Source organism: Heteronotia binoei, chromosome 10 (genome assembly GCF_032191835.1).
Source record: "Heteronotia binoei isolate CCM8104 ecotype False Entrance Well chromosome 10, APGP_CSIRO_Hbin_v1, whole genome shotgun sequence".
In the NCBI taxonomy this organism is placed as follows: Eukaryota; Metazoa; Chordata; class Lepidosauria; order Squamata; family Gekkonidae; genus Heteronotia; species Heteronotia binoei.
In genome coordinates this window covers 59,209,361-59,221,850 of record NC_083232.1, presented here as the reverse complement: position 1 = coordinate 59,221,850, position 12,490 = coordinate 59,209,361, and the positions used below count along the sequence as shown (strand labels likewise).

General features: G+C 42.2%; 1 protein-coding gene across 1 annotated transcript in view; it reads left to right on the top strand.

The window, feature by feature from the left end:
* Positions 1–12,490, top strand: part of RFTN1 (raftlin, lipid raft linker 1) — a 144,341-nt gene that overhangs the window by 80,929 nt on the left and 50,922 nt on the right. The window contains exon 4 of the mRNA XM_060248729.1: positions 8,058–8,388. Within this exon, the coding sequence (XP_060104712.1) occupies positions 8,058–8,388 (331 nt within the window). The remainder of the gene's footprint in view (positions 1–8,057; positions 8,389–12,490) is intronic.

Sequence of the window (12,490 nt, the reverse complement as noted above, 5' to 3'; positions counted from 1 at the left end):
AATCTACCGTTAATTTAGAAACTCTGTTTCTAGTCACTAACAACCGCGTACTTGTTATGGTTAAAAAAAGAAATGAATTCCAAAGTTTATGATACTTTATGACAACAGTCTGAAAGCTTTTTTAAAAAACTATTTTGATGACATAGTGCCATGAACAATCCACTTCAATAAATGTGCTTTATAATGGTATAAGTCATACCAGTATCATTGTAACATGGGATGGATGTAGCTCTGTGCACTTGAGATTACTGTCACTGAACCTACACATAATGTAAGTTGTAAAGTTGTATAATTTCCTTGTAGCTTTATTTCTAGTTGATTTATTTACACAAAGCTTCTTTAAAACATTCAGTGTAATATAAACCTTGTGGTATAATCTTGTTCCCTATGGCTACAGATTGAATACCAAAGTTCTTTCACCAGTGCTCTCTTAATATAAAAATGAAAATAGTTCCAAATACATTAACATTAAAACAAATGACACTGACAATCTCCTATAAAAATGCAGTTTAGATTATCAGTAAGACATGAACAGGATTTTATTATCAACTAATAAAAGAATATATTGCAATTATTTAGATAATTCAATGGGGTGGGGTGAGCTGAATATCAGAAATTGCCATGCTGCCATGGCAGTAGAATCAAATGGGTTTGGGCAGGGCTTTTTTTTTAGCAGGAATACACAGGAATGCAGTCCGGCTGGCTTGGCATCAGGGGGGAGTGGCCTAATATGCAAATGAGTTCCAGCTGGGCATTTTCTTTTTAAAGCTCTGTGTGAAACAATGGTGCTGTCGGGTGTGGCCTAATATGCAAATGAGTTCCTGCTGGGTTTTTTCTACAAAAGAAGCCTGGGTTTGGGGTAGCCTGTCTGAAATTCTAACTCAGAACCCAGCTACTAGTATTACCTTCTTGTTAATCCTGGGATACCAAGTGAGTTTGTTCCTAAAAACAGCAGTAGTTTACTTAAAGCAGCATCTTCAGGTGTAAAGTGATTTCATCTTTGTATGTGCAGTCGGATACACCCAACCAATCAGTAACAGTTTAGTCCCCAGTGCACTAGCAGTTTAGACTGTGCAAAAGAGAAACAATTGCTGGACATGTAGATTCACACTGGCCTGCAAAATCTAGGACATTTATTTTCCTGGTCCAAATGCTTCCTTTGTCATGAACTGAGGGTTGACAAGAAGCAATTTTCCACATTCCATCTCCTACATATCCTATGTTTAAATTGTCTTGAGCAATATAATAGGGTAATCCAGCTGGCTGATCCCATAAAACAACCATTTCACACAACCTGTCTGTCCAAAAACTCAACTCAGCAGATGGCTTATTAATGTGTTATGCTAGTCACTAAGAGATTTCCAATTTTGCCCTTTAGAAGGGATGTCTGCCATTTTTGTGGCACAGAGATCCATCTTAAACTGGGCAGCTGAAATATGACTTGCACTAGGTTATTAACTGGTGAGAGACTCTATGATTGCAATCATTTCACCTTGGCAATGTGTCAGCAAACTGTCTCTCTTAGTCTAAAATCCTGCAGCTGTGACCTTTTGGCTTTCTCTTGGCTTCCTGGGGAAACCAGCTCCAGTTCCTGCCATGATAGAGCTCAGCAATGAAACTCAGCAACAGTGAAAAAGAGGAAGTTGTTTCTGTCATCCAGGTGCCATGTATGCGTGCAGCACAGTGGTGTGATTGTCAGGAAGCTGGGTGATTTGTAACGTTTTTGGGAAGATGCATCAGAAAATGAAGTTTCCTTTTTTAAAAAATTACTGCTTCTCTATCCTGCCCTGTCTGTCAGCATGCAGCTAGCGTGGAGAACTGTTGCCATCTGGACTCCAATACAAAAAGCCTGAATTATCTTTATTTTGGTTGGTGCTAGAAAGAGCTGCTGCCGTTGCATATCTTAGTAGAGAAGGCCAGATTCATTCTGTTGCTATTTTTTAATAACAAAAAAGTGTTTAAATTTGCAATCATGAGTAACTGTGTCACTTTTTCTCTCATCAGTGAATCTAAACTAATGCAGAAAGAAGCAACCAACCAATCATCTTGTTAGGGTTGCCAAGTCCAATTCAAGAAATATCTGGGGACTTTGGGGATGGAACCAGACGCAAGGTTGTGACGTGCATAATTGAACTCCAAAGGGAGTTCTGGCCATCACATTTAAAGGGACAGCACACCTTTTAAATGCCTTCCCTCCACTGGAAATAATGAAGGATTAGGGCTTTTTGGGGGGCTCATAGAATTTGACCTCCTTGTAGGGTGTTTTGAGGAATGCATCAGATGCTATGCTGAAGATTTGGTGCCTCTACCCAAAAAAACAGCCGCTCCAGAGCCCCAGTTACCAGTGGATCAATTCTCCATTATACCCTATGGGAATCAATCTCCATAGGGAATAATAGAGTGCCCAACAGACATTTCCTCCCCCCCCACTTTCTGAAGCCGGGGGAGTGCCTCCAAAATAGGGAATCACCCGCCCCCTCCTGGGGATTGGCAACCCTATATCTTGTAATTTATACTATCAAAGTTAGGGCTGCCAAGCTCCTGGTCCGGGTGGGGATTCCCCTGCCCTGAAGATTCCCAACAATAGGCACCATAGAGTTTTTACCTCCCAAATTGCTAGAGTGTCCAGGAAAACCATAGAGTTTCCCCAGAAATGCCTAGAGCAGCTGGTACGCAGCATAGCAGCATGATGACGTCATTTCCGGGTGACGTTATCATGCCGCACGTGCAATGCACATGCGAAAAAGTCCCCCACCAGAGGCCACGAGGGACTTGGCAACCCTCATTGAAGTTCGGACTTTGGGCCTGACTGGTGTGAACTCCAATTGGAATAAATGGCGATTGGGGGCAGAAAAGCAGTTTTGTATAACAAGTTATATACTAGGGAGGCTATATACTAGGGATGCCAGCCAACAGGCTGGGGGATCTTAAGCTCATTTCCAGACTACAGAGCTCAGTTCTTTTGGAGAAAATGGAAACTTTGGAAGGTGGACTCTATGGCATTGTACCCCCTGAGGTCCCTGTCCTCCCCAGGCTCCATCCCCAAATTTCTGGGGGTTTCCCAACCTAGATCTGTCAACCCTACCTCCCTGTCTCCCATCAATGGGCAGGAAGGACCTGGCAACTCTGTTATACATCCACATGTGTGTCTAATATCTAGAAGTTCGTTTCATGTTTTAATATAGCTGGCAGGGTACCAGAGTCTGGAGCAGTTCCTAACTAGCTTTTACATATGGCTTTGGGTAAACTAGTTGGGTGAGTTGCTATGGACTCTGTTAGTCCTTACGTTCCTTTCTTTCTTTGTTCAGAATACAGTTATATTTTGCTTACTTAATAAGACCCTCGATATACCCTTTAGTTATTGTGACATTCAGTTTAGTGTAGTGGTTAAGTGTGCAGACTCTTATATGGGAGAATTGGGTTTATTTCCCCACTCCTTCACATTCACCTGGTGAGTGACCTTGGGTCAGTCATAGTTCTTGAAAAAGCTGTTTTCTCAAGAGCAGTTCTTGAAAGAGCTCTCTCAACCCCACCTACCTCACAGAGTGTCTGTTGCAGGGAGGGGAAGGGAAAGGAGATTTTAAACCACTCTGAGACTCCTTCAGGTAGTGAAGTGAGGGGTATAAATCCAATCTACTCCTCCTCTTCTTTTTTATGTCACAATAACTACACAATTTAATATTTATTTAGTTACTGTATGATCAACCCTTCTGATCCTTGTTTTGCCCTATTAAGAGAATGTGGGTGCAAAGAAGTGAGGAAATCAAGTTAACATAGGCTCATATCCAAAGAGTTTTTGGCAGTTGAGTAAGATTCCTCTTGTGTTTGGTGGGAATCTTTGACTACTTTCCATCTTTATGTATGCCATTTGGAAGGGTCCCCAGACCCCAGAAGCAACTTTTAAGGGGCCATAGATCTGCAGTGGGATAGAAAAAAGGGAAACCTGTTTCCATTAGTGGAACTCTGCTAGTGTTTCCTTAGTCAAACCCTTGTGTCTTCATTTAATAAATTAGCTTTCAACTTCTTGCAAAAATTCTGCTGTTTCTGACGAACTGCTGCCGTATCTCTGTTATGTTTCTAAGCCTTCCTTCCACTTCCTGCTGGTTTCTGTCTTTTCTTGTTTTTAGGGTTTTTTTTAAATAACCCCATGTAATCACATCTGTTTTTTGTGATTCTTTACATTCTTTTTCTGCATAGTTGTTTCCAAAAGTCACGCCTTGCTTTTTTCTCAAGCTATTCATCCAAGGGCAGGAGGATGGACAGTGCTTTCTATTATTACCAGCTAGTGACTTTTCACTTGCATTAGGTTCTCAAAGGATGCTTCTTCTATCTGCTGTCTGATTTGGAGACCTATGTGACCTCATGGGACTTTCTCTTTCCATCTTCTCATAATCCAAATACATGTGTAGGCATGGCTTTTATTCTGGACTTTGGTTTAAGTATGTATTTTTAGACAAATAGATTGTTTATACAGTTGTGGCTTCTTCCCTCTGCTGTGCCTGACCTTATAACAGAAGCAATAACCGTTGTTCACTACAGTGAGTGGTGCAGTTTTTCACATACATGACTACCAAAACTTTAAACTCTGTTCTTCTTTATATGAGTTTTCTTTGATTTGGCATACTTTTATAAAGAGTGGGGTTTGACAACCTGTATTTTAATGATGATGATGATATTGGATTTGTATCCCACCCTCCACTCGGGGTCTCAGAGCGGCTCTCAATCTCCTTTTGTTATATGCTTCCTGCATCTTTTAAAAGGAATTCCAGTTTACTGATCTGCATTTTTTAGGGTGTGTGATTTATGCTATGGCTTTATGTATTGAGTTAGTTGTAAGGTATGGAAGTTCCATCATTTGTATGTAATGATGGCTGTCTTGGGCTGTTGTTTTAACAAAAGTAAAGTTGCACTTTGATACTATAATGAGATGTTCATACTTGTGCTTGCTGCAATTTGTATCCTATTTCTAGTGTTTTGTAATATGTACACTGCAATGTAATACAAGTTATTGAACCAACATGTTTTTGCTTATTTATCATTCTATATGTGAGTTGTCTCAGTGTTCTTCAGTATATTGCTGCCAAAATCTTATGGCAACCATTGGTTCCCAGTACATTTGGTGATTCAGTCTTTTGAGGGTGGGGGGCAGTTATAATTCATATTGTGTAAACCTACATGCCAGGCTTCAGCTTCATAACTCTCCATCTTAGTGGTGCCAATTCATACCTATTCAACCCATCCCTGTTCTGTTGGAGTTCCAGTTGCGTGGAAGAGACTGCTGGAGGACTTGACTTTCACTAACAAACTTTCCCAGAACCTGGAAGACAGTTCAAGTGATGGTTCAACAAGGGGTGCTTTCTGACATAACTATCCTGATTTGCCACCCCTTGCTACCATCACCTCTTGGAGGGATGGTGGCTCAGTGGGTAGAGCATCTGCTTGGGAAGCAGAAGGTCCCAGGTTCAATCCCCGGCATCTCCAACTAAAAAAGGGTCCAGGCAAGTAGGTATGAAAAACCTCAGCTTGAGACCCTGGAGAGCCGCTGCCAGTCTGAGAAGACAATACTGACTTTGATGGACCAAGGGTCTGATTCAGTATACGGCAGCTTCATATGTTCATATGCCAATTGCCATCCACCAGTCTTTCAGTGCTTCTGCCCAGAAGCTGGAGCGGCTGCTGCTTCTTTTTTCCTGGTTCCTGAGAATCTTTGTCATGCATGTCCAATGGGGTTTCCTGGACTCCTTGGTTCTTATGAGAGTTCAGGGGGCCTTACTGGACAAGGACTTTCTTTAAATATGCCTGGGAAACCAGCGGGGTGGGGGAGAAACAATAGCTACTTGGAGAAGGCAGTGCCTGTTGGTGATGGAAGTGAGGCTCCCAAGTGAGGCTTGGGGTAAAGATTATTAAATAATTATTTCATTCAAAGTTAGAAGCCCATGGTTTGGATCCTGCTGAAAATCTCAGTAACAGAAGGATTTCTGGTCCCCTGTCCCCTAGGAGCAGCATGCTTCCAGAGAAGCAGTAATTTAACACACACACACCTCATTTTATGTACATGGATATAACCTAAAGTTACCAATCGCCAGTTAGGGACAGAGGATCTCCCATTTTGGAGGCCCTCCCCTGCTTCAAGGTTATCAGAACTTGGGGGGAGGGGATGTCTGCTGGGCACTTCATTATACCCTATGAAGACTAGTTCTCAGGGTATAATGGAGAATCGATCTGTGGGTATCTGGGGCTCTGGGTTTGTTTTTGTTTTTTTAAGGTAGAGGCACCAAAATTTTAGCATGGCAACTGGTGCCTCTCCTCCAAAAAAACAAACAAACCCACCCAAGTTTCAAAGAGATTGGGCCAGGGAATCCAATTTAATGAGCCCCAAAAGAAGGTGCCTCTGTCCTTCATTATTTCCAAATGGAGGCCAAAACTCCCCTTGGAGTTCAATCGTGGTTGTCACACCCTTGCTTCTGGCTTAGGCTTCCCAACCCTCCCGCCCTGGCGGGGGACCCCAGGATTTCCACCCTCTTCCCCCGCTCCCCCAAAAAACGGAAGCGGGGGGAGGGGGTGGAAACGGCGCCGGGGAGCATGGCCAGCCACCGCGTCCCGGAGCCGGCGAGGCCGCCGCGCTGCTGCTACCCCCTCCCCTCCCACCGCAGCTGCTCCTCCGAGATGAGCCCAGGCTGAGCCCATCTCAGAGGAGCAGCCAAGAGGCGGCAGCAGCGCAGGGGAGGGTGAGGCAGGCCAGGAGCATGGCGAGCCGCGAATCTGGGCCCTTTTAGGACCCGGACTCGTGGCTCGCCACGCCCCCGGCCCGCCTCCACCCCCCCTCTCCGCTTCCACCCCAGAGGCGGAGTGGGCAAGGCGGCAGCGGCGCGGCGGCCTCTTCTCCGCTCGCCATGGCTGCTCCTCCGAGATGGGCTCAGGCTGAGCCCATCTCGGAGGAGCAATCACAGCGAGCAGAGAAGAAGCGTCAGCTGCGCAGGGGCGGCTCGCCGTTTCCCCCCTCCCCCCTAGCTCCACCCCATTGTCTCCTGGCTCCACCCCCAAAGTCTCCTGGCTCCACCCCCAAAGTCCCCAGATATTTGGGGGGTTGGACTTGGGAACCCTATTCTGGCTCCATCCCCAGAGTCCCCAGATATCTCTTGAGTCAGACCTGAAAACCCTAAACATAACCCAATATGTATTTTGCATGCATCACAGTGCAGTGAAAATATGGCATCTTCTTTATGGCATTTAGCAGACAGAGAAAAACAGTTTCATTGTAACATGAACAGTGCCGTAAAGTGGGGGGTGGGGGTGGAGTTCAAATTACTCTTCTTTTTTCTACCTAGTTCTCTCTGCATGAAACTAGTCTTGTACATATTTTACTGTTCACACTTCTGACTCGTGACATAAAGCATTAAAAACGGGATAGCATGATCTACTGCAACATTTGGAAAACTTGAACATAAATGAATTTGTTTAGAACAAAAATTAGCAAAGTTGGTTACATTTTCATTAAAGGTTCTTCTATATTAAAAGGCAACTTGATATGCCATTCATGTGAATAAAAATTTCTATGAGATACTATATAGCTGGCATATTACTTACGTAACTTACATATAAAATATATATAGACAAATATAGAAAATATATTCTATTTCCAGTAACAATATCCATAGAACTATATATAACCAGGGATTTTTTTGAGCAGGAATGCACAGGAATGCAGTTTTGGCTGTGGGTGTGGCCTAATATGCAAATTAGTTCCTGATGGGCTTTTTGTAGAGAAAGTCTTATGTGAAACAATGGTGACATCAGGGGTGCAGCCTAATATGCAAATGAGTTCCTGCTGGGATTTTTCCTACAAAAAAGCCCTGTATATAACTATTCAAATTGTAGTCCCTTGTATTTTCACCTTTTATATACATATTCACTAAAAAAAGTATATACTATTGTGGATTGTAACATACCCAAACCGCATCCCAGTAACACTAGTCTACCTGATGTGGTGAATTTGAAACACTTCAGTTTCTGAAGGAGAACTTGTAAATTAATTTGTAATCTCTTTTGATTTATAGATTCAAGATGCGGCAAGTCGGGGCATGAGGTTTGTTGGAATAATACCTCAGTATACTTCCCAAATGAACTCCAAGAGCAGTAGTGCTGTAATATCCAGCAGTAACAGCTCGAGAGAACTAAGAGGTGACAAAACTCCATTAGACTTTCCTGAGGACTGTGCATTGTTGGATTATGAAAAAGATCGCACTAATGGAAGCAAAATCCCCACAGCGGCAAGTGAGGAAAATGTTGACCAGTGTATAAATCCTAGTGAAGATCTGAGAGGTGAAGGGCAGGTTACTGAACAGCTCAGTTTAAGCTCTGCTGAAGAAAAGGGAGGGCAACTACAAGGTGAGAAGCAAATGGTTCTCCAAGGCTATAGCATGTAAGTTATTACAGTGCTGCATTGGGACCTGATTGCTATGCTACTTGCTGCCTTAAATGTACTGCACTGACACCTAATAAGAATGAACTCCTGAATTATTTGCCATTTATATTATCACTATAATCAGATTGTTTTGTAGAAAAATAGGTGGTGGAGCTCATCCAGGGATTGTTATGCAGCTGCACCTACTATTCAATGGACAACGTAGATAAGAGGAGGGGGGGCAACCAGAAAGGTTCAGGAGCTGTGCTCCTGTGAGCTCCTGCTGACTATAATATGTAGAAAGCTTTATGATTTTTTACTTGTATCAGCCATGCAGGTTTGAATGGGAATACTTATATCCAGAGAATGAAGCTATCAACAAACAACAGACCTTTCTACAAGCCTGAAAATAACCCCAGGTTTGCAGAAAAAAACTGACATAAAATATACATTGGGGAGTTAACTTCCCCAAATAATAGAAGCAGCATCTGTAGAGACCCTGAATATATTCTCCATTATAGCCTATTGGGTGTATTGGTCCCCATAGGAAATAATGGAACAAAAAAAATTCGACAGTCCCGAATATTTCCCAAATACCATACCAGTACTGGGATTCAGGAATATTAGGAAATACCAATATTTTCTGGGTTCAATATACCTTAACCCCTTAAATACTGGGGGTTTTTTGGTGCACATCCTAGTGGGGTTGCTAGGCAATCACAAAAGTATTTCCAACCTCTGAGCCTTGGGTTCCTTTCACTAAAAAGCAGGGGGAGAGGGCAGGGACCACTTTCCAGGCCTGTTTTGGTCCTTGAGGGAGGATCCACTGGGGCTAGGCCTAGCAGTGACCATGGATGACTTGATACCACAGGACTTGTATGATTCACCCAGGAGTGGCTGTTTGCTACTGTTCAACAGCAGCCTCCCCAGGAAAGTCAGTGTGGTATAATAAATATAACTGAAGCTGAGTGGGTGGGGGGCAGATAAAAGATAGATTGGTTGGTGGGAAAGAAGGAAGCAGAGAAAGATGACGATATGGGAGTTCCCATGGGGAAAGAGTGTGGGGAAGGTGATGGATGGGAAAATGAGGTACCTCCCACATGTTCTTGCAGGTTCCCCACTGCTCAAATGAGTCCAGTCTGGCAGCCAGTGCTATATACTCAGGCCATAGTTTTCCTGAATAGAGACCTAGGAGGGAAAGCTGAAGATGGAAGGGGGAGATAAAGGTAGGTTGACTTGTGGATGGAAAGAAAAGAATGAAGCAAGAAAAGGAGAGAGCTTATGGGGCTTTCAGGGAAAGGAAAAAATAAATGGTGGGGGAGGGGAAAATAAGATGCCTCCTGCAAATCTTTGTGGGTCCTCCACCCACAGGATTGCCAGCCTCCAGGTGGGGTCTGAAGTTGTCCCAGAATTATAACTCATCTTCAAAGAACAGAGATAAATTCTTCTGGAGAAAATGGCAGTCTCAGAGAGTGGACTACATGGTATTGTAGGGTTGCAAACTTTTGATTGGGAAATTCCTTGAGATTTTAGGGATGGAGCTTGGGAAGGTATGGGAGCTCAGTAGGATATATTCTCATAGACACCATCCTCCAAAGCAGCCACTTTCTTTTGGGGAACTGATCTCTTTTGTCTTGAAATTAGTTGTAATGCTGGAAGATCTCAAGGCCTCACCTGAAGTTTGGCAGCCTTAACTATATCTCGCTAAGCTTCCTCCCCTCCCCGAACCTTGCTACCACTAGAATCCACCCCCAGATCTCCAGAAATTTCCTGATTCAGCAGTGGCAACTCTTAGCCACATTTTTCTGGATTTATGATCCTGAATTTTTAATCTGTTGGCCTAGGCAGCCTTTCATAGAATGCTGACAGGAATTATTTTAAATTAATGGGAAAGGTACATAGCAAAGGAGGGTTAAAATTGATCTGCTTCCTTTTTTCACCCTGCTGCATTTCCATGCTGCTTCTGCCTCCTCCCTACAGAGCCTGATCATCTCCAGGCTTCAGATTGTACTTTACTTCCATTAACCACTTGCTGATAGAAAGTGGTGTTAGGTCCCAAAGGATATTGCAGCTCCCAGACAGAAGAAACACAGTTCTCAGCTTTGGGAGATGCAGTGCAGGTTCATGCACACTTTAATTTTAGACCTGCGCTAGAACACTTGTTTGAAAAGTGTTTATGGATGTTTGATTATTTATTTAATTAACTTTTGGCATTTGTACTTCACTATCTCAGCCAAATTGGCTCTCTAAGCAGCTTACAGTAAAGTCAGTGTTTAAAAATAACAATAAACAAGAACATATTAAAAATTAACCAGAAAAAATTAAAATGTTTCTAAAAAATCTTAAAATTCAGCAAATCTGACAGAATCAGCTACATAATGAAAACAGGAAATAAAACACATTGAAGCCAGCAAATCAACAGCATTAAAAAAAACATCTTTTAAATCACTGGATCAATAGCATTAAAAGACAGGCAGCATATATCTAGTTATAAAATAAAAAATAGGTATACAGCAGGGAAAAATAATCCTCAGATCATTATTGGCAAGGACACCAACTAGTTCACCAAATAATTCACTTCATACATTTTATTATAAGGCAGAGCTTTTTTGTAGCAGGAACTCCTTTGCATATTAGGCTACACCCCTGTGATGTAACCAGTCCTCCAAGAGCTTACAGGGCTCTTAATACAGGGCCTACTGTAAGCTCTTGGAGGATTGGCTACATCGGGGGGGTGTAGCTTAATATGCAAAGGAGCTCTTGCTACAAAAAAGCAGTTATAAGATATAGTCAACCACCAGCTTTTGAAGGACCACATGACTAGTTCTGCATGGCCAAGGGGACTTTTGGCTGGTGTTTCTTAAACAGTAGCCCAACATACCATATGTTAAACTGCTTTAGATCATGAGAGAACTTCCAAAAAACTGACTGTGAAATGGTATGGGAGTGCAGCAAGGTGTGAGAACAAAGAGCCAGTACGATATATTGGTTACAGTTTTGAACTAATGTCAGATTTAGATTTCCATTCTGCAATGAAGTTTGCTGTAAAAAATTGGGCTAGTCACTCTTTCTCAGACAGCTTCTCTCCTAGGTAGTGTTACCAGCTGTGGGTTTAACTGAAATACCTAGAGATTTTGGGGGGTAAAGCCTAAGTAGGGCAGAGTTTAGGGAGCAACGGATGGACTTCAGTGGGGTATTAGATCCTTTCAAAGGGGCAATTTTCTCCAAGTTAATTGATCTCTATTGCCTGGAGATAAATTGTAATCTCAAGAGATCTCCAAGGTGGATATAAGGATAAAATGTAGAAGGAATAGCTACCTTGGGCTTCCTTATAGGAAGTATGGGATTTTGTACTTGCTGTTATTGCTTATTTCTGTTTTACTGTCTAAGTTGTGAGCCATTCTGAGCATACAATTTTTCTAAATTAAAAAAAAGAAAAAACAAGTCAGAAATCTCCCCAGGCCTGGATCCTGACCAATATTTCTTGCGTCTTTTCCACTGGTTTAATTTGTTCTGATAGCATAATATAGCTGTGAGCAAGATGTATGGAGGGAGAGAGAGCAGGCAATCCTTTACTAGTCTTAGGTCAGAGTTCTTTTCATTATTCTGTTCTGAATTTCAGCATGATATTCTATAATCATCTGCACATCTTTGTGTTGTATGAATGAACTTTTACATGCAAGTGTCTCATGAGATTCTCATTGTTCAGCATAAAATATTGCCACATAAAAAAGCAGCATAATTGTTGTGAGGTCTGCCATATAGGGGTTCAAAACTTTTATCATGTTCTTCCCTTTTAGAAGATGTTGTGGTCCCATGTGATCTTGTAACCCAAGAGAATAGATGTTCACAATACATCAGTAGATTAATTTTTTTACTGAGTTAAAATTAATATTTTACATTTAACCACCTCTAACAGACTTTTTAATGTTTTCAGCTATTCTCTCTTTATAACTGCCTGCCATGCCATTGCTTTTCATTGGATTTGTGTGGAAGTCATACAGGTTCTAAGCTTTACAGACCTTTACCAAGTTCTATAGTCTACAGATGGTGAAGCAGAGAAATAACGAGGTCCGCACTCTTACT